The sequence below is a fragment of the Ornithodoros turicata genome, chromosome 10, assembly GCF_037126465.1.
Source record: "Ornithodoros turicata isolate Travis chromosome 10, ASM3712646v1, whole genome shotgun sequence".
Classification (NCBI taxonomy): Eukaryota; Metazoa; Arthropoda; class Arachnida; order Ixodida; family Argasidae; genus Ornithodoros; species Ornithodoros turicata.
Genome location: NC_088210.1, coordinates 27,878,516 through 27,903,539, shown reverse-complemented (window position 1 = coordinate 27,903,539; position 25,024 = coordinate 27,878,516). Strand labels below are relative to the sequence as shown.

Here is a 25,024-nt window from a genome sequence, read left to right as displayed (position 1 = left end):
TTTTTGTGCCGAAGGAAAAAAGGACGAAGGTGGTGAGAGGCAAACCTAAATGCAAAGTCCCCTGCGTTTGTGCTTGGGCGAGTTTAGTTCTGCATGTTTTCCAGGTCTTACCGAAAGTGGGGTAAAAACAGCTCTGATCGCGTAACCTGAACTGCAAGGTTCCATAAACTGTCTTGATTGTTTCCAAGTTTCTTGCAAAGACTAGTGACAGTAACACTGCAGCTCGGGATGCTTATTACAGGCTTTTGCCTTTCAGTGTCATTCTGGTATACTCGGAGGAGGTCATTACGTTTCGTATGCTTGCAATCCTAACAACAGGTGGTACTGCTACAATGACAGCAGCTGCAAGGTAATGTTTTCATCAGTATATACTGTCATCCACTGCATGCACGTAAGGTTCTACTTTCCCACAAATAGTGTGGTGGCCTTGCGGTTTCCTTCAAAATCGCTCGAATGAAAAAGAAGCAGATGTGCCACAGCACTTTTTATGTGTATGTTGTGCAGACAGATTATGTAGATAATAAGCAGACCTGCAAAAATTACTTTTTCAGAAGTAATTGAATTGCAGTCACAACAACGTGCTTGTAAAAGTAATCAAATTACAAATATGATTACAGTATGATAATAGTATGATCATTGTAACTTGTAACGTTCCTTCTCGAAGGAACCCAATAGTCCAAAACTGTGTCCTCTTCTTTCTTCCTCGTGACCCCACCCTCTCGTCCTCCTCGTTGGCACCTTACATAACTGAATTGCAGTTGCTGCAAAAAGTCGTCCATTGAAAGACTTCCTTTCAATATACAATTCTCATATAATATGTAAAAAGTTTGTATACTTCGCTGGGGAATGCAGTACAAATATGGAAATCATTATTGAAAGAACAAATGAAACTACTAGTTGAGTACGATGAATGGAAAACTGTGCTAGACAGAAGTTTGCTGAGTGCCTTAAAAGTACCGTAGTAAAACAGTGAAAAAGGGCCGTCTTTAACTTGCAAAAAACACTTGGGGAAATGCTGCACGTGTCTAAAGCTTGCAATGTCCATTGGCCTTTCGAAAGCAGAGCATTCTCAATTCTTGTTTGTCCAAAAAGTCACGCTGACATTATCTTTCGTGAATGAGTAAAACTGCAGATGTGGTGGAAAGGATTCACGATTTAACGTAAAATTTAACCCTGTATCGCACACAAAGTAGTTCCCAGAGTAACTCTAAGTCCATTACGAACAACTTGCAACATTAATTCAGGTAGTAATAATTTACTTCACAGTTCTGATAATAAGGCACACAGCGATAAATGTCTCGGATACTCGAAAGTGCACGTAGCATTCAGACAAATACCCTCTGGCCTTATACCCATTTTAATTACGTTTGAGCTGTAACAGTGTACTGTAGAAGTGTTTTTTTTTTTTCCGTGTGGAAAATATTTTCGCGTTTTTGGACAAAGCTGGTTTGAGGAGTGATTCGCGAGAACTTGAATTCGCGGCAACAGGATCCCGGGAGTGCTTTGCTCTTGCTTATCGTGCCACTGTCAATACTCGAGCACATTTCGGCACGTACCAAGACGTCCGTTGTTCACGGGTATGGCGGCGTTCCATGTCAATCCCTTTCTTCTCCTCACGGACATTGGGTGGGGAAAAGCCCTGTACAATGGCCTTTAGGGATCATGCAGGAGGCTATAGTACTGGCCATATGCAGGGCAGCCAACTCATTTTAACCGTTCTCATTGATTATCACTCAGGGCACTGAACAGTTCAATCGAGACGTCGTACTATCATAGAGGCTGGTTTCGAGGAGGCGGGGAAAGGCATGTTGCGGCTTCGTGGTATAGCGATATACATATATGTACAGTGGAATGCGTGTGTAGGACTAACCAAAGCGTTTTCAATTTTCGTTTCTTTAGATCTTGCCTGATGGGACAAAAAACAGTCTTCTGCGGCTTGCTTATGGAGTAGAAAGAGGGTCTTGGTAGTCGCGGTATAGCGTCGGGCGCAGCACGGTTTTCGCGCTCACGTGGCTACAGATATTCGCGGGAACTTTAAATTCGCGATTTTGGAGGAACGAGCAAAAAAACGTGCAGAATAATTCCGCGCGAAAAAAAAAAAAAGAACACTTCTACAGTAATTCGAACGTAGTTTTTGATACATCCGTTGCTGACAGATACTGTGTCTGCCTTTCAGGAAGTGAAGGTAGACCAGATTGACTCAGATTCAGCGTACATGCTTTTCTACGAACGCGAAGGCATAGACTACGAGGCCTACATGCCAGACACAGAGGGCAAAGTGCCAGACGCCAGAGACATTGATGACGAGTTTGAAAACGACTTTCGAAAGATGTGCATTCTTCAGTAGGTGTTTTAAAGATAGATTTTGTGCTGAAAACACAGTGGAACGACCGTAGCATGGCCGTGCTTCTTGCGTAATGTTGCCCGTAGGAAAGCTGTGCGTGCCCGGCCTGCTCTTCTCATCTTTGTGAATTGCGAGATGCGAGGGAAGATGCACGGCAGACGTTAAAGTGACCTTAACCCGTTCTGTTCGCTGGAAGAACACCTCTCGTGCATGAAGTAACTAGCTTAGTCAACTGTTACGGATAACGTGATTGTGTGCGTGATCTTGCTTGTCTTAAGTGTAGTACGTCAAGTACCTCTGAAAGCATCTTCTGCGTTTTTTTTTTTTTTTTTTCTCTCTCTGCTCATATGTGATATTCTTAGGTACCTTGACGTTGGTGAATGAGTACACAGATATTTGGTAGCTTATAAGAAATCATTTATTTGATTCGTTTTGTCGTGGGTGCCCGAGCAGAGCACCTCGGAAGATAGCCGCTAAATGCAGGCAATAAGTGGTGTCGCGATGCTTTTTCTACATTATACTATTAGTAGGTAACTTTCTAATCAAAAGGCAAATATGTGTGAAGCGTACTTGTTTTGTATATTTGAAGCTAGAGTGAAAATGTATAGCCGTGAGATGAACCAAAGGTTTATGATATTTGTAAATATAATATATCTGACTAAGAGTGCTTCAGTGGTATGTAAAATGCTGAAATGGTACCAGCGTAGACAATTTGTGAGAGAAAATGTGAATATATACATACATATATATATATATATAGAACTGCATAAAGGATACTCGTTACAGTATGTTTAGAGTCTCCTTTATTTCTGCCGAGAATTGACTAGAAGTAGCAATTTCGTTCTTTTGGGCTTAAGTACAAAAGGATAGTCAAATGTGGGTAACTTGTTCAGTACACGTTACACATTTCAAGTATTGAAACAGCCTGTGACACTGCATACACAACATGGAATGTGCTAACAACAGTTTGGGGTTCTCAGTATGTGTGTGTAAACATTTCATGAATCACAGTCAACATCTGGGTGGTCTGGTAACAAAACACACACAAAGTAAGCTTGTGAACAATAACATCTATGTAGGGCACTGCTGACATACTAGGAATGCTGTCTCTATACTAAAGTCCCTGCAATGGAGCTGCACTGCAGTACTCTTTGATGTCATCTCATTCTAACACTCACAGTATGAGGGTACTGTAGTGCTTCTGAGGGCAGATCCACCTTGTCCTTTGAACAGCAAGACACAGAAAGACAAATGCTCCTTATCCTCATGACTGCTTCTTCAGGCAGCACTGAATCAATGTGGATGTACCATAGAGTACTGAGTCGTCATGTCAACAGACAGTTATGCTGGTATCTTAAGTGGCAGTGTGACCCTTCTGCACGATGGGAGAATTGTTCACAAATGGGTACTACAGTAGAACCTGCACACAGTGAAGATATGGACATAGTGAACTAAATCTGAGGTCCCATGTTTTAAAACCTCAGCCATGAACTGATATAGTGTTTTTTTTAGCAGTCTCATCAAATTATAACGAGGTTCTACTGTGCAAAGCCATGCCACTTCTTAAGAGTACATTAAGGCTTGCCGTGCAGAGTTTTTCACAGGTGGTCAATAATTTCATGTGGCTCCTTTGAAGACCATTGGATGAGCATGTTTAGTGAAATGCATATCATTTGACACAGTAGTGTTCTTAGCCGTATTGCACATTGCCATGCACAAGTCAACCCCTAGTTTGCTGAGAGCACCACAGCGAAATTGGCCTAGAAATTCTCTTCATATGATAGTTCATGCTTAGGGCCTGACTTTTTAGGGTTTATAACCGATTACGTCCAATATTTACCCCCAAATTCAAATCAGCAAAAACAGGGTTTAACCCGATATTTCCCCGAAAACTGCTGGACCAGGGGGATGCGAAGTCATCATAACAAACACAGAACTTCGGAAACTGTGTTGAAAATGCATAAGTATGCTCGTACAAAGTGGCGAAACAGAGGCCGTGCTGCCTCTTAAATGCACGGACTAAAATATAGATACTCTGTCTACTGGTGTGTCGTGTATTATGCCAAGTAAACCAGAATTGGGGTGAATCTGGTTCAGTTCAACTCGCAGCATATAACCAGATATTTACCCCCTGATGTTGCTGAAGAATACAACCCGAAAATGTCAGGCCCCATTCATGCTATACTGAGAAGTTAATCGTGTACCTCTCTTGCATGGAGTATTCAAAGCCAGGTCGCCTTACGTTCCTTTTTCTACATGCTGTCATTTTAAAGGTAAGAACTAGGATTAACTTGCAGTTGTTACACGTGATGAGATTCTAAATTCTGTTTTGGGACAAGTTAGATGTACCATAGTCCGTTCGGACTGAAGGCACCATCTGTGTACACAGCAGACCACTGTGATCTCACCATGCGTTAGTATCTGACCTAGATTCCTTTTCTTGGGGATTGACCTGTGCGTAGGATCTCTCTATGCGCACCAGCACACATTATGAAATAAGGCCACTGTACTCTTCCCATGTAACGACCACAACGAACTACAACTTTGACATGACAACCGTTGAAACAATGCCAGATGTGAAGGTTACACGTACAGAGACGTCTTGGAATGAAGCTTAGTAACACACCCTTTAAAATAATGCACAGGCCATGTACATAATAATAATAATAATAATAGAGACACTATCAAGAACCGCACAGCCGCTCAAAGAGGTTGCCTTTGTGGTTTACTCTATTTACATATAGATGAAGTCATGAAAGGTGCATGATGAGCTGGGGCATGCAGCTTTAGGAATGTTGCCCCAATACATGAAAGTATGTATTGCAAAATAATCGAAACTACAAAGCGACATAAAATTTGCAGAACCAGTTTTTTTTTTTTGTGTGTTTACCTGTAGCAACAGCTGTCCATAAATCTAAAAAAATGTATTGAAGCAGACTATGCCTCTGCCAACCTGTAAGAAGTGCATATTACGTCAGTTTGTGTCACAAAGAAGCACTTGCAGAGAGGCAACAATGTGAGACAGGGTTTTAGAATGTCACTTTCAATGGAAATATCCAGTGAACTGTATTTTAGACTGCAGCTGCGAAGTGTTCCGGATTTACGATTACACAAATTGCACTCCGTACACCGTGCTCTCGAACATGAGGCCCCTCAGGATCAACTTACTTTCCATTTCTCCAGTGTTTTGTATTGTAGATTTCATCTTCCGACGAAGAGGCATCATGGTATTCCAGGGTCTTGAGCAACCTTCTATGCGTCCCATCACTTTTTTCCACCTTGTACTCTTCGTCGTCGTCGTCATCTTCAAACAGGTTTCCGTCGACAGGAATGAAACCGGCGTGCTGTGGCCTTTGACGAAGCACAGCACTGTAGGTGCACAGAGAGCCCACCAAGATGAGCAGAACCAGTGAACCTAAGGCAAACGGCAATGCAGGAAAGTTGAGTGCACTATTTTAGTGTTTTCTTACAGGGCACACAGCACAGCAAGAAGGCTTAGTAATGGCGATTTCGGGTAATGCATTTGGGGCACTTTTTTTCTGCTCCGAACTTGAGCGTTAAATTCGGGTGTTAGAGCAAGAGCCGCGTGTTCGGGTGATGCACTACGGAGCAGTTCGCTCGCCCCAAGAGCTGCCCTCAACGACGAGCATGCGCATATATGCACCTCGCGAGTGCCGTCTGCTACGTATTGCTCCTGCGGCTGTGTGCCTGTAATCTGTTTCTTTGTTGCGTTCACTGTTGACGACATGGATCTTTACGAAAGTAGTGTCGATGAAAGTTCAGTTGACACCGATAATGCGAATGTGAGCTGTTTCTCACATGCGACTACAACATACGAAAGAGTGCGACGACGCCAACAACGCTCCCGGAAGTTTACGAACGCTCAATGCGTAGCGAGCGCAGCGACCCTCGTAGAAGAGCGGTAGAGCATCCAACAAATTTGGGTGATGACTGCCCCAGAGTGACTCCCGTGTAGAGCGTGCACTGTACCTGGGCGCTCTCGTTCGGATTACCCAAAATCACCATAGGGTTGTCTGCATTTAACTTACCAAGCAAAACAACGAAAACGTGCTTTGGAAGACCTGCCACTACGTTGTTCTCGTACAAAAGGAACTCCACCCTTGTACCTGGCCCAGCATACACATCTACCATCTGCAAGTGTAAGTGAAAAGAACACCATGCTCAAATACTGGACAAAATAGTGCAAGAAAGAGCAACTAATATTAACAAATCTTCTGTGTGGCTAGCAATACGACTAATCGTATTAGCTATGGAGTTGTCTCCTGTGAAAGTTCCTTTGCTATGCTATGTAGGCAACCATAAAACTGAAACCGGAACGATTGCGGTGGGTGTTTGTAATTTTTGCCTGCTCTTGCACTCTGAAAGAGACACAGTTTTGCGAGACAAGAAAGCATGTTTAATGTCCTCATAGTCTTTCTCGAAAAATGTTTTATTTGGTCTTCGCGTGTTTGTAATCCTACTGCTGCATAGGTATCCCTTGAGAGCAGAGGGGCCCTTCCAAGCTACAGGGAACAATCATTAACTACTTGTAGTCTCTGGGAGTGAAATGCCAGGGTTAGCCTCTATCTTTGCAATCGCTACAACCACCTTTCACATTCAGTTCTGATACTTCGAAATGTATTTGCATGGTGCAATGAAATATCAACAACAATAGTTCAGTTCAGTATGCTCCCAGTCCCCCTCCTCATTCCATTTTTGCTGCAACATCAAACGCAGGACAACTGCATAATATTTACACCTCAATATGAGCTTGCATCTCCTACAAATTGCACCAATCGATTGACACCAAGTGACACTTCTGTTTTGGCCTTTTGCATGCTGACTGGAAGCTTCCGTTCCGGTGTGACCCAATTTAGTACTCACTGTTAATCAATAATGCCCTAAACTAGAACTGTTTTTCTATTCCTGATATAAGTACGTACATGAGAAGAAAGCAGCAACTCACTTTTGTCATTGGAAAGTATCCTGGTGCAGACACAACCATCGTATAGCTTCCTTCACCAAGGGGGATCCAAAATTCTCCAATTTTTGTAGTCCGTCTCTGAACAGGTTGATTATTTATGGTAATGTTCGCACCAGAAATTGCTTCTCGGCTTCGTGTCAGCACAAGTCCAGAGATCCCACGTGTTGTCTAAGGTTGAAATCAAAATGTTATTCCTTTGAATTTGTCTATACTGTGTGCATTACCTAATTACATGAGTGAGGAGAAGCTCTCTGATGTTTTTTTAGCTATCTAAATCACCTGGCTACTTCAAATTGCTGATAAGTACCAAATGGTTTTATGCGTGTTTGAACACCATACAGCCTCACGTGTTGTGCTAATTTTCGATTTCACACGAGCCACTTCTCGATATCTGCTATCAGACACATGTGCATTCCCATTTTATATCTACAGGATACAAAATCTTCGCCTGCTCATCTCCAAAGTAACAATCTACAACATAGGGCACAGTATCCCACGGTGTTAATGACAACCCTGCCATCTGCAAAAATATTCAGACATCCAAACACAGAGAAGAGGCTCAGATTTGGTCCATGCATTACCTGCTGAAGGAACTCCAGAAGGGGCTGTTTGTTCCAGTACCACAAACGCAACATGTCCTCCACATAAGGGGCGGGGCAGCATGAGATGGCAGCTGTTAGTCCATATGTGCCAGTGGTATTATGAACAAATTCCTGTGCAGAAAAAGTTCAAAGATCGAGAATTCGTGCTACTTAAGAAGAAGAAGAAGAAAAAAAAACATGCTGCATACCGTAATGAATCCGTCTGGAAGTTTGTATTCAGAGTTCACTTCAATAGGCATGCCTTCTGGGACAGCGCCTGGAATGTAATAGAATGCATACATTGGTGGCACCATGGTGGCTTTGGTAAACACTATTTTTAGCGTGCATGATGCACTATTTTCTGTGGAGTAACATGACTATCGTATATATATTTAGAGCCTGAAGTTTTAGGGTTTTACCCGATTCTTCCCCGAATTTGCACCCCAAATTGAAGGTTGCCTCTTTAGGAATGCACTAACTTACTTGTTTGGCAGAAAAATGCAGCTACATCACCATTTGTACCAAACCGCTACAATTAGTTTGAATAACTGAGTCCGATTTCTCCCCAAATTTAGCGTACTGGAAGTTTTTTCACCCGAATTTGCATGAATTTAGTGCACACGTTTATTTACCCAATTTTTACCCCCCCGAATGTAGGAAAAAATATTTCCCGAGAACTTCAGGCTCTCTATATATTATATATATATATATATATAAAAAAGCAGATGGCAAAATTTCTTTTGCATCTGCCATGTAAGCTGCCAAGGCCTGCACAGATGCTGTCTTCAAACAGCTGGACACTGCTGGTCTTACGGACGCCTGTCAGCCAGGATAAAATACAACTAGAGAATGTATCCCAGAAGGAACATGGCATGAGTTGCAAAACTCATCAAGCTGGAACATACGGGATGGGTCCAATGTTAAACCTACCATACCGATTCACACTCACTTTTATTTGCAGTGCATCCCGCATATTCTTCAGAAGCCTCGTAGTTGAACTCTGCGTAAGCCTTAGCAAGAGCAGACAGCACGTCGTGGTCTGCCCTATTGATGCTTTGTGGCAAAACCACTGCGGCGGTATGACCACCACTAATAATGGCAAGTGACGTGACAAATGGTATCTTTCCTATCCATTTCTCTACGGCCTGCACTTCAGGATGGGAGCTTGCAGAGTGTTCTGAAACGAGAAAACAGTAAAGGGTTTCTCCCGTGACGCTAACCAGGAATGGTGATACGAGTCAAGTGGTTTCTGGATGTGCAAAGTAGTAATGGATGTGTTGAATAGTCATCCTGAACCTCAGATTGCCTCAGGCTGTGGCGGGCTGTATGAGGGACAGTACTGAACTGTTTTGGGGGTAACCAATTCCCACCAAGCCCCAGTACTGTCCTACACAATTGTGGATCATGAGTAGACCCTTATGTTAAACCCATACCTATAAAGCCATATAACCTATACCTATATAACCTATATAGTACCTATATAACCGCCTATAAAACCCAATTAAACTTGGTAAAAACAGTTTTCTTCGGGAGGAGCCCGTCCGCACGATCCGCTAGGGGCGCTACTCATCGACCCGCGAGAACTACATCATGATTGGACGATGGAAATTTGAATTTTTAATGCACAGAAGCTGACGTACGACTACCGTATTAGACATCAGCAACAGCTCCTATGAAAACTTGTAGAATGATGATGATAATCAACTTTAGAAAGAAGCATCCCTCGTGGGACATCCACCACTTGTACAAAAATACTAAGGTAAGCCGAAGTACAAAGTATCGCAGAAATCGAGGAAGCAATAACCAGGCCGACGAGTAGCGCCACCGCTAGCTTCCAAATGCGGCGCTGGGAAGGGGTGCCTATGACATGGTCGTTATAATTGAGTAGGTCGTGGCTAAAACACGAGGGCCTAATTATGAGAAAAGGCATTTCATGGAACTATTACCGAGGACTGCGGCAGTTTATCTGAAGGGACTCTATTAACATACTAGAAAATATGTAGAAAATAGAGCAGGTGCGACCCTTAGGTGTACTGTCTATGCCTGCTGTGTGGAACCCCCTGGTGGTTCGTGCTTGAAAATGCATTCAATGCTGCCTTTGGAATACCACTTGGCTATTTGCAGAAAACACCTACAGTCAAACTTCTTTACAACGAAACTCAGGGGGACAGCAAAAAAAAAATTTGCAGTAAAGGTATTTTCGTTAAAAAGGATGTCCGTTATTTGACCTATAGGGCTCTAGCGGCACCGCAAAAAAATTTGCTGACGTGGTATTTTCGTTAAAAAGGTGTTCGCTATAAAGGAGTTTGACTGTATTTAGAATAAAATTTTATCTAAGCACTTTGCAAGTACTACGAACGACCTACTTACTTCCAAATGCAGAGTAGAGGTCCACCATGTTAGCAGCAGCTGGGTCAGGCACATGAGTGCACTCTCCGACTGCAGCCCTCTCCATGTTGTCGGGGTCGAGCACTGGTGCAATGTGGATACGCGAGTGGTAAACGATCTGCAATCGAAAACATATCCGATCTGACGTGTCTCGGATGAAAGGCTGTACACAAATACTTGCCTGTCTGATTTCAGGGATGTGATGATGTTGGGTGACCAAAGTGTGGGCCAGGTGCAGTACGACCTCAGAGGCGGCACGGTCTGTACCCCGAACCCCAGCGTACAGGGCAACCTCGGGGTGGCCAGGGGTGTGGGTGTTTGCATTTTTTCCAACTATCAATACAGGTATGTCCTTGCCCTTTGTGCTGTGCCCCATGCTAGAATGGATAAGTCAGTGAGTGAGTGAGCAGTTGCCAAATGTTTTCAGCAGAAAATCTGTTTTACCTGTACAGATGAGTGATGTTTGGATGTTTGTGAGCAATGTCTTTGAGCAGTTGTACCATTTCTGCGTAGCCGTGGTACTTGTGCTCGAATAAGTCGGGCTCAAGGACCATAGCCAGGTTGGTGACGTCCCCGCCTGACACCACTACCCTCGATACTCTCATCTCGAACCGGAGAGCAGATGCTGTGAAAAACATTGGAACATTTATGGGCTGTGCAGGTATTACGAAATGACATGTCGGATAGTTATAGCTGATGCTTACAAATGGTCGCTTCACTTCCTACTGTAGTGTACAGAAAATAGTTTTTAATGGCACCACATTGTATCGAAGAAAGCTGAATCGGGTGGGCATGTTCAGTTCCATGTTATTACTGCATGTGACTCTGTTGTAACGATGTAACAAATACTGCAGAAGTCATTACATTCACTCGAAAAAATGGCATGCACTGAGAAATGATTTGTGAAACACACATCCTGTCCCTTTCCTATCCTATCCTTTCTGGTTTTTCGTTCGTGTTAACCAGTGAGTTTAATATTTAGATAAGCACATGCAAGAGACCCGCTTGCTGTTCACTTAAGCAAAAGTTCCCCACACAAATTGAGGTTGCTTAGTGGTGTGTATTGTATCTGAGGCATACAAGCAATGCATGGTGAATCTGCCCGAAATTATGCTGCAACATTAATTTTGTTGCAAAGAAGTTACAACACCACGTTTCTTGAAAGAGAGTGAAGCCACTAATTTGGCACCAATTTTGTAGTTCTTCCAGTAATAATTACACAGTCGAACATCAAAAAACTAAATTAATGGGGATCGAGATTTCCTTCGTTGTATGAAATATTTTGCTGCACCGAAATTGATGTGCAACATAGACGTGTATATGTACTTGCTCTTAAGCATAATGGTTATTCTTAGAACACTGTAATATATGGAAGTCGTCCACATATAATTACTTCTGCTAGAAGAGAATGTGCAACAGTATCTTGCTAGAAAGGAAGGTTCTTCTGATTTCGTTCTCTCAAACATATCGTATAGAAAATATCGTCCTTTATTGAACTTGAAGGCTACAGTGGCATAGGGAGTTCTTTGTGAAGGGACCCACATCGCCTTGAGTTTGATGTTGTATTGTATGCCCTACTTAGGTAGGTTGTGCATTAGACATGCTGTAAAGCTTATTAAAAAAATCAAATCATGTGTAATGGTCTGTTCAAGGACTTTCCATATTTAAAATGAACTGAAACAGTGAATAGCTGAGGACACAATGTGTCTTGTCCACAAAGGGACAAACTTCCAGCTTGCTTGCCTCTTACTTATTTGCTCAACTGTAATATCCGTCAGGTTTAATTACGAGTAAGCTAGAAAATGCTTGCTACTAGTTTCCAGGTCGTACCACTCATGTGGAAGCATCCATTGTAACACTTATATTGTAATATAGCTTTGCAGCATTGTATTAGCTGTGAAAGACAGGCTCAAATGTGCACGTGCAAGCATGTTTCAATACACCTCCACCAAACTAAAATCCATAAAATATTTATTTGCGCATAATTGCTCAGCAATTGGAAGACAATCTTGGATTTCTCCTACAATAACTTATCAGACATTAGTATACAGGTGTTCGAGATTGCACAGTGAAAGCACGAGACAGTGTTCCCACCAGCTCACTTACTTTCCAAATCACCAGGGCTGCATGTTAAAAAGACAATATCACCATTAGCAAGTGTGACCTTTTTTTCTGCATTTGAATGCAGTTCACCAACTCCAAGACATCAATACAATCGGCGAACAAGTGCTTAAATAGCAAACAAACATAGAGGTAATAGACCTCTACCCATATTCAACTATTAGCATGCTTCACACATTACAGTCACTACTATTCAGGCACGCTAGAGAAGTAGCGCAGCCTGAAGTAGAGATTGTTAAGGCCGAGCTAAGGCACTTAAATGATCGAGACCCTGAGCCTTGTGGCTGTGACCTAGTGCACAGCACTGCGTAGACACACTGAAAGCAATGCTAGTATTTTGTGCGTTGTACACTTTTGGGCAGTGCGTTAAAATTACAGGGTGAATTTAGCAGACGTTACACATATTGATCATGTCATTAAAAAATACGACATGGGGCCTATCCCACATTAAACTGCCATTAAACTGACTTGCAGCCATTTAGTTACATAGTTCCAGCACATACACCCTTTCAGGATAGAGCAAGTGCTAGTTCAGGAGCCTCACGAATAACGTCTGGCTGTTGCCAGGAGTTCCGCATTGCAGTCTTTTGATACCTTCAACACTGTTGATGGCATTTTTCGCAGAGACTCTCATAGGTGGCGCTTGGTGTTTGCGGAGCGCTTCGTGTGTCTACAGGACAATACATTTACACACACAAAAAAAAAAGGTACAATACAACATGGAACAAATGACTATTAACCCGCAAAGTTTGAGATGAGATAGACCCCATGTTGTGTTTCTGCAATATGATTGAAATGTGTAATGTTTGCTAAGCTCACCATGTACATGAAATAAATACAGCAGCAACAAGAAGTACAACAGATTACAAAAGTATAAAAACAGGAACATGAAAAAAAAATAGTAGTGATCCCATTCAGTTTCCTCTCGTACAGATATGTGCATCAGAGAAAGAGCTGCCAAGTAAGGCCAATGAGAATGTTGCTCAAAAGTGCAACGGCTGCCTCACCAGTGAGCACCACTTTCCCGGGTGCTGTGGTAATAAAGAAGGCGCCATTGCTGACTGGTACTGGGCGCTTGCTGCTTTGCATTGTGACTGTGGATTCGTTGATGACGCTTCCATATTCATCTGTCACTGTCCCATGGATTACTTCGAAGAGAATATCATACAAAACTTGTTAAAATGTTTGTAAATTTACAGCAAAAAAGAAGAATTAACTCTTTTCGCGTCGCACAGCGCTTAGTGTTCTCTGGTATACCCGTGTTCGTTGATAAATCTGTGTTGTGGCAAGTTCATCTTTGGGGTCTCTCTGGTTTTACCCCAAAGCAAATCAAGGGGAAAAAAACAGGACTTACTACATGTTTTCTTATTGTTTTTACAGTTATTAATTATATGTCTAACGCTACACTGCACAGGATTGTATCGACAAATACCACTGTATTGTGAAACTGTAAAGGAAACTAGTGCACATTTTTGTATAAAAGGCGAAAAAGGGGTTGTGCTACAGTTGGGGAGAGCACCGACCATAGAATAAGCTATTACACACCAGTTCCAGCAGCTTCCACAAACTGCAAAAGCGGCTCCAAGCTTCTCATCCAGAGTTCAGGCAACTCACTGGATAGAGGGTAACTGCAGCAGTCAATGTGCACAGACAACTACAAGTACAGAAAAAAAGAAAACATTTTAAACTGAGTACCTACATGGCTCACAGAGATAGTAACAGGCAAGTAATACATGCAAAATAATGTTGGGTCTATCTTATGCATGTAGAATAGGTCTCATCTTGTCCACATCTTACGTAATTGTTCATCCCACTTCAAGCTCAGGGTTATGTTAGGAATGCCACATCGATTGCCATGCATGCTGCACCGATAGATGAATACTGTTAGTGGTTGCATAAACAACATCCCTCACCATGAGTGTTCCATGTTTTGAATATGCATAGCTCAAGAATGATCCATTTGTGACAGTCTGCAGGGGTACTGAACATTCCTTCTTGCCCAGAGTCTTGCTAAAGCCTTTCAGTAGAGCATCAGTTGTTACGTTGTCCCACACACCACTGTTTGTAGCATTATTGGGAATCCTGTAACGCAGAATTGATTTTGCTTTATGCTCCATACCGTCACACTTTTCTGAGGGCTCGGCTCATTTGAAAAATCGTTCAACGAAAGAAAACCTCCAGAAAACAATATACAATGCAAGTTAAAAGTACTTCATGGACAAGTGTCCTGACAAGCAGTGAGCAGTTGTGCCTACATGCCATGAAGAACAAAAGTGCAGGACAAATCATTCTACACCTGAAGTTTTTTCAAATGTAGATTTGTGGGAAGCACAAAATCATGTAATGATCAAACTGACAAGATAGCACACCCACTGTCCTGAACAACACTGAAAGAGGAATACGGTAGACTCGCATAAATTCAAACCTGGATAATTTAAACAAATTTCAAATTTTTTGGGTGGTCCACTATGTTTTCAGTTCATTGGAAAACAGGTTAATTCAAGCTTTTCATTGTGGCGGAAAACGACTTCGACAGTATGTACATGTATATAGACAAGAGCCTGATAAGTCAAACAAAGATCCTTGGTCCCCGAGACCCTCAATATTAATTAGCTTTGAAAATCAGAAACGTTTCACATCTCAGATTATGCAGATCAGTTTTCAAGCTTGTACGCTCTCTGTAACAGAACGCTTGTTTCTGTGTCACTATAAAGAAATGAAAGGAAGCGAACCTTATGCCGTAGCCTCCAGACTCGAGCATCAGTCCTGCTACATAGTGGTATGATGCCATACTCATCTTCAGCGCCTCAGCTGGTGGCAGACGTTCACTTTCAAAACCCTCTTCTATGTCAGGTACATCGGTTCTTCTTATTGCCTTGCAAGTGCCTGGCTGTGCTTGCACAAAGTCCCCAACAACGGGTACCAAATGGACAGCGACCTTGTCCAGCAAGGCCTTGATCCGTCTGTTTCCCTTCTTGTAACCTGTGTAGAGCATGAAAGAGCAGTTAATGAAAACACAAAATTAAGCTATCATCCAGGAGTATGTGACAGCATGCCTCTCTCCACATGTCATGTATGTATGTATGTATATAGGAAAGGGATACATATCAAAGGTTTCTGGCTATTTTTAGAGCCAGCTAAAGCAGTTAGTCTATTTTTTGCGCGCTGCATCACAATATTATGTCCGAGGTCAACTAATAATGTTGTATATATCCGAGGAATTTGGGTTGGGCATTACCATTTACTATTGTTGGGCATTACTGCACTATCGAGGTTCTACAATGTAACAATTCTGTTCTCTGTGTTCTCTCAGTTAAGGTCACAAATTACGCATAGAACCAGTGATTCCATGAATGGAACCACCTCGCCATTGGTCATACTCATACTACATGAATTCATCTGAACTTTCACACACACTTTTGCTAATTATATGCCCGAGGCAGAGAAATCCAGTGTTACACAAAAGTCTTTACAAGAGAAACACATTAACCCTACTGGAGTGACAACAGAACAATGATTTGTGCCACTGAATATTTATCATTATTTTGTGGCTGTGGCTCATACAATTGGAAAACATGTATGAAGTTTTCACTGACCAATTACAGCTTTACTTGTCTTAATTTGCTAGCAAAATTTTGCTCTTTGCACACCACTCGTGACAGTATTTCTCCCAAATGGCCTCTGGCACTAATGTCTGGTATAATTGCAATTTTCAAGTTTATTCTTATTAATTTTGTAATACAAGCCTGGTTATTGCCTCACCAATTAGCAAGTGTCTTGCAAGACGAACCAGCATCTCTCTTCCGACAGGTCGATCTCCTTGAAGACCAGCGATTAGAAGCACCTCTGGCTTTGTTTTTGGTCCCTGACAAGAAACATTGAGGTGCAAATGAGGCCCAAGCAGTACTGCTTATGCATGTTTCACACAGGATGCCTCTTTCATGAAATGGCTAATCCGTGTAGTATTGCACGGATTGCTGCATAAGCATAGATTGCACTGGATCACAAAGTGTGGCACAATCGAAGGTAGGATAGTGCACATTGGAGCTTGAATGTCACCAAATCTACATGATGCCATAATACGCAAAGAAAATGCTGAAGAAATCGCCCAAGAAGCGAACGCCGCTCACCTTTCCGGTAATTCGGATCAGCTCAAGGGCCTTCTTTCCTTGTGGATCGTGGCTGTCTTTCACTTCCATTATATCGTTATGAGTGGAACGCAGTTGCATTATCAAGTTACTCAGCTCCTCGGCAGAGAGGTAACGCGCCTCCATGTTTTCACCAATCAACATGTCACGTTTCTTGGACCAGCGTGCGTGGGCACGGTTCATGGTGAAGTTTGCCACTGCACTTTTGCCTTCGGTCACGACGACTCGCTGCGCTGGCGACGGGAACCTGACACGCAGTAACATATATATGGCTTATCAGAAATGATAACCCTCAACTTCATTAGTAGAGCCTGAAGTTTTCGGGAAATATTTTTTTTCTAAATCAGGGGTGGTAAAAATCAGGTAAATGAACATGTGCTCTAAATTCATGCGACTTCAGGTGAAAAAAAATCTGGCTCAGTTACTCAAACTAACTGTACTGGTTTGGTACAAATGGTGATGTAACTGCATTTGGTGCCAAACAAGTTAGTGCACATTCCTACAGACGTCTCAGTGAGGGCAATTTGCCGGGTGAAAATCTGGTTTCGCCCTAAAGAGGCTACCTTCAATTTGGGGTGCAAATTCAGGGGGAAAACCTGGTTAAACCCTAAAACTTCAGGCTCTATTCATTAGCACAGAGTCCCTTGCAATGCTGCTACATACCCGTCTATTAATGCAGAGACAGAGTAGGTGCCAGGAACCAAAAGCCTCCAAAAATCACCGTCCTTGGCAGTTCGAACATCGTGGGAAATACCTCTGACGTGTATTGTGGCGTTTGTAATAGGGTTTCCATTTTCATCGGTTACAAATCCCTTAACTCCAATGTGGGTCTGCAGAAAGGGAAAAAGAAACCGTCCATCAGCACTGAAAGACTAGCTTGATCATTCGAACTTTGGTGCTTCCTGCAGCAGCGGAAGTAATGCTGGTGAATGCAGCAGGAGAAAAGAAAGGAAGTGCAGGGCAAATGACATTGTGGTATATTGCGCGAGTAAATAATGCACAAATGCTAGTCATACTTGTTCCATAAAGACAACCAGCGGACGTTTGTGATCATTCCATAGCTTGGGTAGCATACTGGCTGGTGGGTACTTGAAGCAACCCATCTCTATTGTCAATTCAAAGCTGTTGCTCTTCAGGTAGTTAAAATCTTGCATGCCGCCTGAAATGCATGGTACCATGTTAACTGTAATGATCGTAATCATTAAAATTTCATAACAATTTTCAACGTGTAACAGAAGGGTCTCAACATTTGCTTGCTCAGTGATTAATTACTGCAAGTTGCAAGCTGTATCAATGCTCACCATAAAGGTTATACCATGCAGCGCCATTGGTAATCCCATCTTTAAACTCATCATCCATGGGACCTTTTGGGCATGGCCTACCGAGATGCATTGTGGGATGAGCCTGAAAGTGAAGGTTGCATGACATGAGGAGCTCTCATGGCAAGCCTTTACAACTGCCTTTTCATTTTCACTGTTTTACTTCTACAGCTACATGATTGTTGATGTGTCTTTTAGCATAGCATGTGACAAACAAGAGCAGCACAAAAGAAATTCCAGTCCTGTGCTGTCACTGCCTTGTACAAATATTTCAATTCAATTCAATTTGTTTATTTCCATACGGAATGATGGGTGAAGCCGGGCTAAAAAAGCTTCGAAAAGCTTGAGAGATGTTGCGGCTTCACGTACAGCAGGCAGCGGCAACAAATGTCCGGGGAATAGCAATGAGACATAAATGAAATGCACCACATTTGTAATAAATCTGTATTATATTATGCATGCAAATACTAGGTGCATGTACATAATACGAGCAAGGCTAAAACGGCATATCAATGATTTCCTTCTTAATGTTTCCAAACGATGTCTTTGTCTCAAAAGGAAAGATCTCTCCCTAATGTACTTGACGATTGATGCTTAGAGAGCAAACTGTCCCTTTACGAAGCCTGACAATCTCCGTGTCAATCTGACTCACCTTCGAGTAGCTGAGGGCAATGTAACGAAACAACGCATCATCAGGCGTCTTACTATATGCTCTGTCTGAATGCTTTGGGCTAGCATCGTATGGGTAATTTGCCACAAGGGCTCCACCGTGAAGGCTTCCAGAGAGCACCACTGGTTGGGCAAGCACAAACCGCATCATGGCTTCAGTCTCAACTTCACGGGTTGTCCCAGTCCTGTTAGGCAGGAATTGGTCGGGGAAATCCCTGTTGAGATCTACGTTATGGGCATTGAAGCGTCCGGACACGCTTCCGTAGTCCTCTGCAAAATAATCAGTCAATTGCAGCTAAGTGACTAAAGTACATACAAATTACAAGGTGACAAATTTAAGGAAGCAAGAATAAACAAAAAACCAGACAGCTGACTCATGAGTCACATTACCTTATTTTTTGTTAGTACCGGCTGCCATTTGAAAGACAATGCCGCCAGTGTTTTGCCAGTATATTTTGACATAGAAGGTATTTCATGGTTGTGTTTCACCTTCACAGTATTCACTGACAAGTATTCACTGATAAGGTATTGGGATGTCAGCAATGCGAACATAGTTTCTGTTAACCACAGCAGTGGAGTTAGTGCTAACTTGTATATCGAGCATGTTTCAGCATTAAGGCACAACCATGCACAGGCGCGAGTGTGTGTCTCCCTCTTGTCCGTGTGTGTTGCGCCTTAAGATGCATCAATATTACCAACTAGCCCAACTATTGTTGTTACAACCATGCAGCAGTGAACAATGATGTCATATGTGTGTGCTTAGCTACCTTTTGTATACATGTTAAAAGATATGAAACCCAAGGCTTCAAAAGCGGCTTTCTAGAAATTCTGCGTCACTTTTATAGGTGTGTCTTCTACTACTCTGTCACTAGTCTCTCATACCACTGTGCTGTATTATGAATTCATGTTAACCATAACCCACTTTCATATAACTTTGTGGTGTGATCTTGCACTTCCTTGGTAGTATTTTTCTTGTTTCTTTAATTTGGAAGTGTTCAAGATATTTGTATAGGAGCCCTTTTTAATACTTTCGAGAAAGTGTGCAGAACATTGCTTGAGCTCAGCGTCACTTTTCATGGAACTATATGAGCAGACCTTTTCGATCATACTAATAATATTTTCAGGAGTTTTTAAAAGAAGAACCCAATCATTAAAAAAACTATCTTAGGCTGCTCACACTTTTATGCAGTCAGATCGAACAAATGTAAGCTGAAATTATGCTTTCACTGCACCTAAATACCCCTTTTTATTTGCTGTGTTTGATATCTACAAACTTCCAATACAAGTATTTGTAGCAGAAACATTTGAAGCACTCCAGTATATATCCCATCCCTTTCATGTTTTCTCATCCAATGTGCTATTATCCTTTCAGACCTTGTTCTGTGTAAGCAGCAGCTAAGACGGGTTCTAGTTTCTACATCACGCTTTCATTCTCTCTGTCGCTGTACTCATGTTTGTATTCCTATACGACCACTTGTGCATTGTTCTCCCTTCATGTATCTTGTAGCCTGTCACTCTCATATTTCCATGCGGCATCATAACATAGTGCAACAGTGGATCCATCTATCATAGCCTGGATTGATAACTGCAATACATATAATTAGGCCTTTGCGCTTTTGGGTTTTTTAGGTTTCTGGAAATAAGGAAGTAAACAATCTAGCTTTACGTAAGGAGCTGTTAAACAGGGGGCGGGGGGGTAAATATCGGGCGGATACGGGTTTAACCCTAAAAAGTCAGGCCCTAAATATAATGAACATATTGGGAGGAGAACCTTGTTCAAACCACAAGTTCCACACAAACTAAGGCGACAACAACGCATCACTCACTCTCTTGGGACATCTCATAGCCATCGGGGTTCATGGAAGGCATCATGAATATTCGGGTGTTGTTGACCAGAGAAGTGAGGCGTTGGGAGCGGCCATACTGCTCACACAAGAGTCGCATTAGCAGCAGTAGCAGCTCACGGCCCACAACCTCATTTCCGTGGATGTTGGCAATGTACTTGAACTCTGGTTCACCTAGGATACGCAAAAGCAGACACCAGCAGGTCGTACACCGTCGCTCGTAAAATGGCACCGTGTACCTGGTTCATGAATTCCAGGGTTGTCACTGATCTCGAGGACATAGAGGTCTCGGCCCTGAACAGATTTTCCAATGCTGAACAGGCGGGTGATAGTGGGGTAGTTCTTCGCTATGTCCTTCACAATAGCCTCCATCTCTTGGAAGTGATGATGTTTGAATTCCGGAGGGGAGAGGAACTCAAAGTCTGGGTCGTGAGGTGCGTTCTGTGGGTAGGACTCGGACTGAAAAAGAAAAGAAAAGAGCACTTTGAAAAGAAACGAACAGGCGGTGTATTCAACTAGAACAATTTATGTCAGCTGCCGTTTCCGCATCAGTGTAACGTCCCGCACTTGTCAGGTCGGCAACTACGATTTCTTGAACGTGATGGAAAGTAACCGTTCCGAGGCTGAAACACACAGGGGGCTGCCTGGCTTTTTCCGACGACTATCACGTTTAGACTATTTCTTGTTGCAACAGCACATAAGGATTCAAGATGGTGAACTAATAGGGGAAGACAGGGACTTTGGATGAATTGTGGGGCCCATGCCTGGGACTTGTGCACTTACTGTTGCATTAGACGAGGTGTTGTCAGATTCGAGGGCAGCATCCACCCAGGTAGCACCGCCAGTAGCTACTCTGACACTCCTTTTTGTTATGTTCCGATACCTAATAAGAAAGGGCATTAGCAGACATAGTGCACATGTCAAGATGTTACTACGTACGAACGCTGACATCGAAATGACCATTACATTATTGTGAGAATAAGCCTACACTGTTAGCGTACGCAGCAGCATGTTAGCGGAACTCACCCAGGCGATGAAATGTGGATGTTGTAGGTTCCAGGTAGAAGCAACCTCCAGAACTCTCCTCTTGCGGTTGTTGTGACGTTGTAATTTATGCCCTCCACGGTAACGATAGCTTTCTCTATGCCCACTCCTGTAATGGCATCTTTAACGACACCTTTCACACCCATATGCACCTGTGAGACACGCAGCCGCCCATTAATATAACTCGCGGGGGATCTCTAACACAAACAAACCTTTTAAACTTAACACCATCGAATAAGGTGTTATATGTGGGTGTGTGCCAAAATATGAGACGGCGAAAAAGTTAACCTTCAGGATCAAGTCCTGGACAGCAAAATCTTTTCCAAAGGTACTGTGGCATAGTATAAACATCACTCTGTCCCACTCTCCCATTTGTTGATGCCAATTTCTGTCAAAGTGACCAAAAATGTGTAAAAGCAAGTGACCCCAGCTAAAGCCAATTCCTGACATGTATGTGTATTACACGATAATATCTAAGGTATGATACCCAAGGCTCCAAAAGCACGATGAATTCAGATTTGAAACGTTAACCAACGTCACATATGATTTTTCCCCCAAAGGCCTGCACTGCCCATTTAAAACCGGTAGGAGACTGAGTTCTGCAATGTTATTGGCAGGATTACAATTTTCACAGAGGCAACTTCCAATGTCAGGTGTGCAAGTGGATTGCAAAACAAGAGAGGGAGAAGAAAAAAAAAATAGAGGGAGAAAGAGGCAAAGGACATATCTGTGTAATGTCATACGTCAGCCAGAAGAAAGATAACAGGTGTGGAAAATACTAGGAAGTCGTCAGGTCGGCCGTTCTGCATGGGGGCCAAGGACAGGAAGGAGATCTGCTATCGTGGGTCACAATTTAACATTCTCAGGCTGTACGGATATCATAAAGAGAATGGATAAAAAATGTGCACTACATTCAGCACATGTACTGTGGTGTCCTAAGCGAAGGATGAACATGTATTTTGGCAAGCGACCAGCTTTATTAAGTAAAATGATGTTATGGCGAGAGTTATAAATTGAGCGTGTATTATTTCATGTAACATCTTGTAAAGTTGGATATCACTTTTAAAACCAATTGGAGCTAATCTAAAATTGACCTGTTATTTCAGCAGGTGCCTGTGCTGGAGTGTTATCTGTGCAAGTATGGTTTTTCCAGACCTCTTGCCTCAACTTGCTCAGAGTGACTGAATCACACGAGAACTCGTCCACGCAGAAAGAGAAACGATGACAGAAGAGAGAAGAAACGACTGTTTGAACAGCAGGCAGCTCACGTGTGCAGGATGCACTGTACACAAGACATTTCTTGCGGGTCAATTTTTTTACGTGAAAATGTGAGGTCCTCTGTGACCTTCATACAAGAAATGCCACTACTTTAACTATTATTACTTTAACTTCATTATTTTAGGCCCCATTACACAAGTGATTATGGTACGCTACTCAGACGACTTTGACGTAATGGGTCGGGAGAGAGCTATTGACAGCTGAAAACTGGTTTCATGAGTTTCCTCATGGCTGAGTAAGCAAGCAATTACTTCCTGTGTCTAGTAACTGGCAATACAAAACAAAAGCAGTGGAATGGGGACAGTCCTTTCTCCTTCCTTCTCACAGTAGTTACTCAGCTGGCAGCGCCAGACTGGTATAAGAAAGTAATAATAATAAAGCTGCTGGCATATTTCTAATGCCGCAACATAGATATCAGGTCCTGTAGCCTAAACCTCTTACCTGCTCCATGTAAATCAGGAGGGCGTTCCTGTTGTTATCCCACTCTTTTTGTAGTTCACTGCTTGGCGGATACTTGCAACATGAAAGCTCCAACGTAATCTCCATGCAATTTGTAAAAACATAGTTGAAGTCCTGCATTGTACCTGCAAGTTGCAGATTACGAAGCACCGTTTTTAACCTTGTCAATGTCGCTTGTTTCTTTTACTGACTAAGCTCTAGACTAAATTCTAAATCAATGGAAACTTCTAGCATCCCAAAATACTAGTAAAGAGAAGCAGTCCAGATACACCGTACTGTTTACAAGCGTTGCTTTTGTTCTTCGTACTGGATTTTGTGTTAGATGATATGGTGGAACGAAATATGGTGGTCTCTTGTGTTAATAAATGATCCATGCACCAATTTTGTGCGTTATTATGACGACCATCAGAAATGATAAATCTGAGCCAGCGCATTTAGATATGGTCACAAAAATATCGTGGCATCTGCATTTAGAGTAACAGTACCCCTAATTTACAGTGTAAAAAACTTTATAAATAATGGATACCACAGGGGTAGCATCGCAATGCCTTTTGCAATGAACAATCGACAAACTATACTAAAAAGATAAATAAATATCCATTATGAATATGTGGGAGTTCCCACGAGACCTGTCGTGTACCTAACTCGATAAATTTGCAGAGCTAATTAGAGTAGAGCAGTGTGTATATATACAAAATACATATTTTGTGCATATTGCTGTGCTTTCCAGGCACAGTTTAATCTCTTCTTGTGCTTAAGTGCAGCAGATTCTTGATTAATTTTTTTGCACAACGTCTCAAACTATGATCATTAGAAGCAGAACACTTCTGCACCAGCTTGATATTTAGGTAAATGCAATGTGCAACACCTTGCGCTGTTCTAGTCAAGTACCTCTCAACTTCAAGTGACGTAACGGCTGTAGAGAGCAGCAAAACTTACCACGAACGACAGACCACTCTGCACCATTTGTAATGCCATCATTAAATTGTTGCTCGCACTGGTTGCCCTTGAACATAGTTCTGTGATTTTTGGCGTACGTTTTTGCGAGGTGTCGGAACAGCTCGTCGTCCGGCGTCGGGCTCAAAACCGCATCTCCTTCACTTTGTGGAGCACTGTCGTAAGGGTAGCTCGCAACCACGCTTCCGGTGTGTAAGTTGGCGGAGAGGACGAATGGGTTCGACACGATCCACGTCATGGCAGCTAACGTTTCTGGTTGACGGCCGTCTGTCTCGGAACCAAAGCGCTCATATTGGTCCGGGAAGTCCGAGTTGATGTCCACATCGTGGGCGTTCCGTCGGCCAGATACCTCTTTCGCTCCCTCACAATCACCTTCCGTGGCATCCTCGTAGCCGTCGGGGTTTAACGAAGGACAGATGTGGATCTCCGTGTGGTTGATGAGTCTGGTGACACGGGGATCAGAGCCGTAGTTTTCGAGGAGGTACTCCATAAGGTAAAGCAGCAATTGTCGGCCCAGCGCTTCGTTGCCGTGCACATTTCCGACGTACTTGAAAGCTGGCTTTCCCATTGTGCGCACGTGCGCGTCGGTACTTATTTTCAGCACCCACAATTCGCGACCCTTAACGCTTTTACCAATAGTGTAAACAGATGCAAGCGATGAGTGCTTGCGGGAGAGTTCATGCAGAAATGTCGTCGTTTCATTATAGTTCAAGTACCTCGCAACAGGAAATGTTGTGTTATCACCAAATGATGCACATGCAGTTCCAACACAGGATATTATAACTATAAATAAACATAAAATGCAACGTACACGATCACACACGTCAAACGCAAGGCTCTGCGCCATGTTGTTCACACAGCGCACGCAAAGCAAAAGCAAAACATGCA

The 25,024-nt window shown here is 42.7% G+C and overlaps 2 protein-coding genes across 2 annotated transcripts in view; one reads left to right on the top strand and one right to left on the bottom strand.

The window, feature by feature from the left end:
* LOC135369655 (ubiquitin carboxyl-terminal hydrolase 32-like) overlaps positions 1–3,129 on the top strand; it is a 21,109-nt gene extending 17,980 nt beyond the window's left edge. Inside the window, exons 32-33 of the mRNA XM_064603144.1 lie at positions 257–349; positions 2,177–3,129. Of these exons, the coding sequence (XP_064459214.1) occupies positions 257–349; positions 2,177–2,347 (264 nt within the window). The 3' untranslated portion in view covers positions 2,348–3,129. The remainder of the gene's footprint in view (positions 1–256; positions 350–2,176) is intronic.
* On the bottom strand, positions 3,130–25,024 carry LOC135369654 (carboxypeptidase D-like). Its single transcript, XM_064603143.1, has 26 exons — positions 24,119–25,024; positions 23,162–23,304; positions 21,425–21,594; positions 21,182–21,281; positions 20,638–20,857; positions 20,381–20,572; positions 18,538–18,824; positions 17,868–17,970; positions 17,583–17,725; positions 17,230–17,396; positions 16,549–16,813; positions 16,181–16,283; positions 15,151–15,400; positions 14,332–14,500; positions 13,964–14,072; positions 13,426–13,566; positions 10,742–10,922; positions 10,479–10,674; positions 10,280–10,415; positions 8,859–9,086; positions 8,119–8,186; positions 7,910–8,041; positions 7,311–7,496; positions 6,394–6,496; positions 5,513–5,759; positions 3,130–5,297 (listed from the first exon to the last, which is right to left on the bottom strand). The coding sequence occupies exons 1-26, from the start codon at positions 24,981–24,983 to the stop codon at positions 5,282–5,284; spliced, it is 4,920 nt and encodes a 1,639-aa protein (XP_064459213.1). The 5' UTR covers positions 24,984–25,024; the 3' UTR covers positions 3,130–5,281.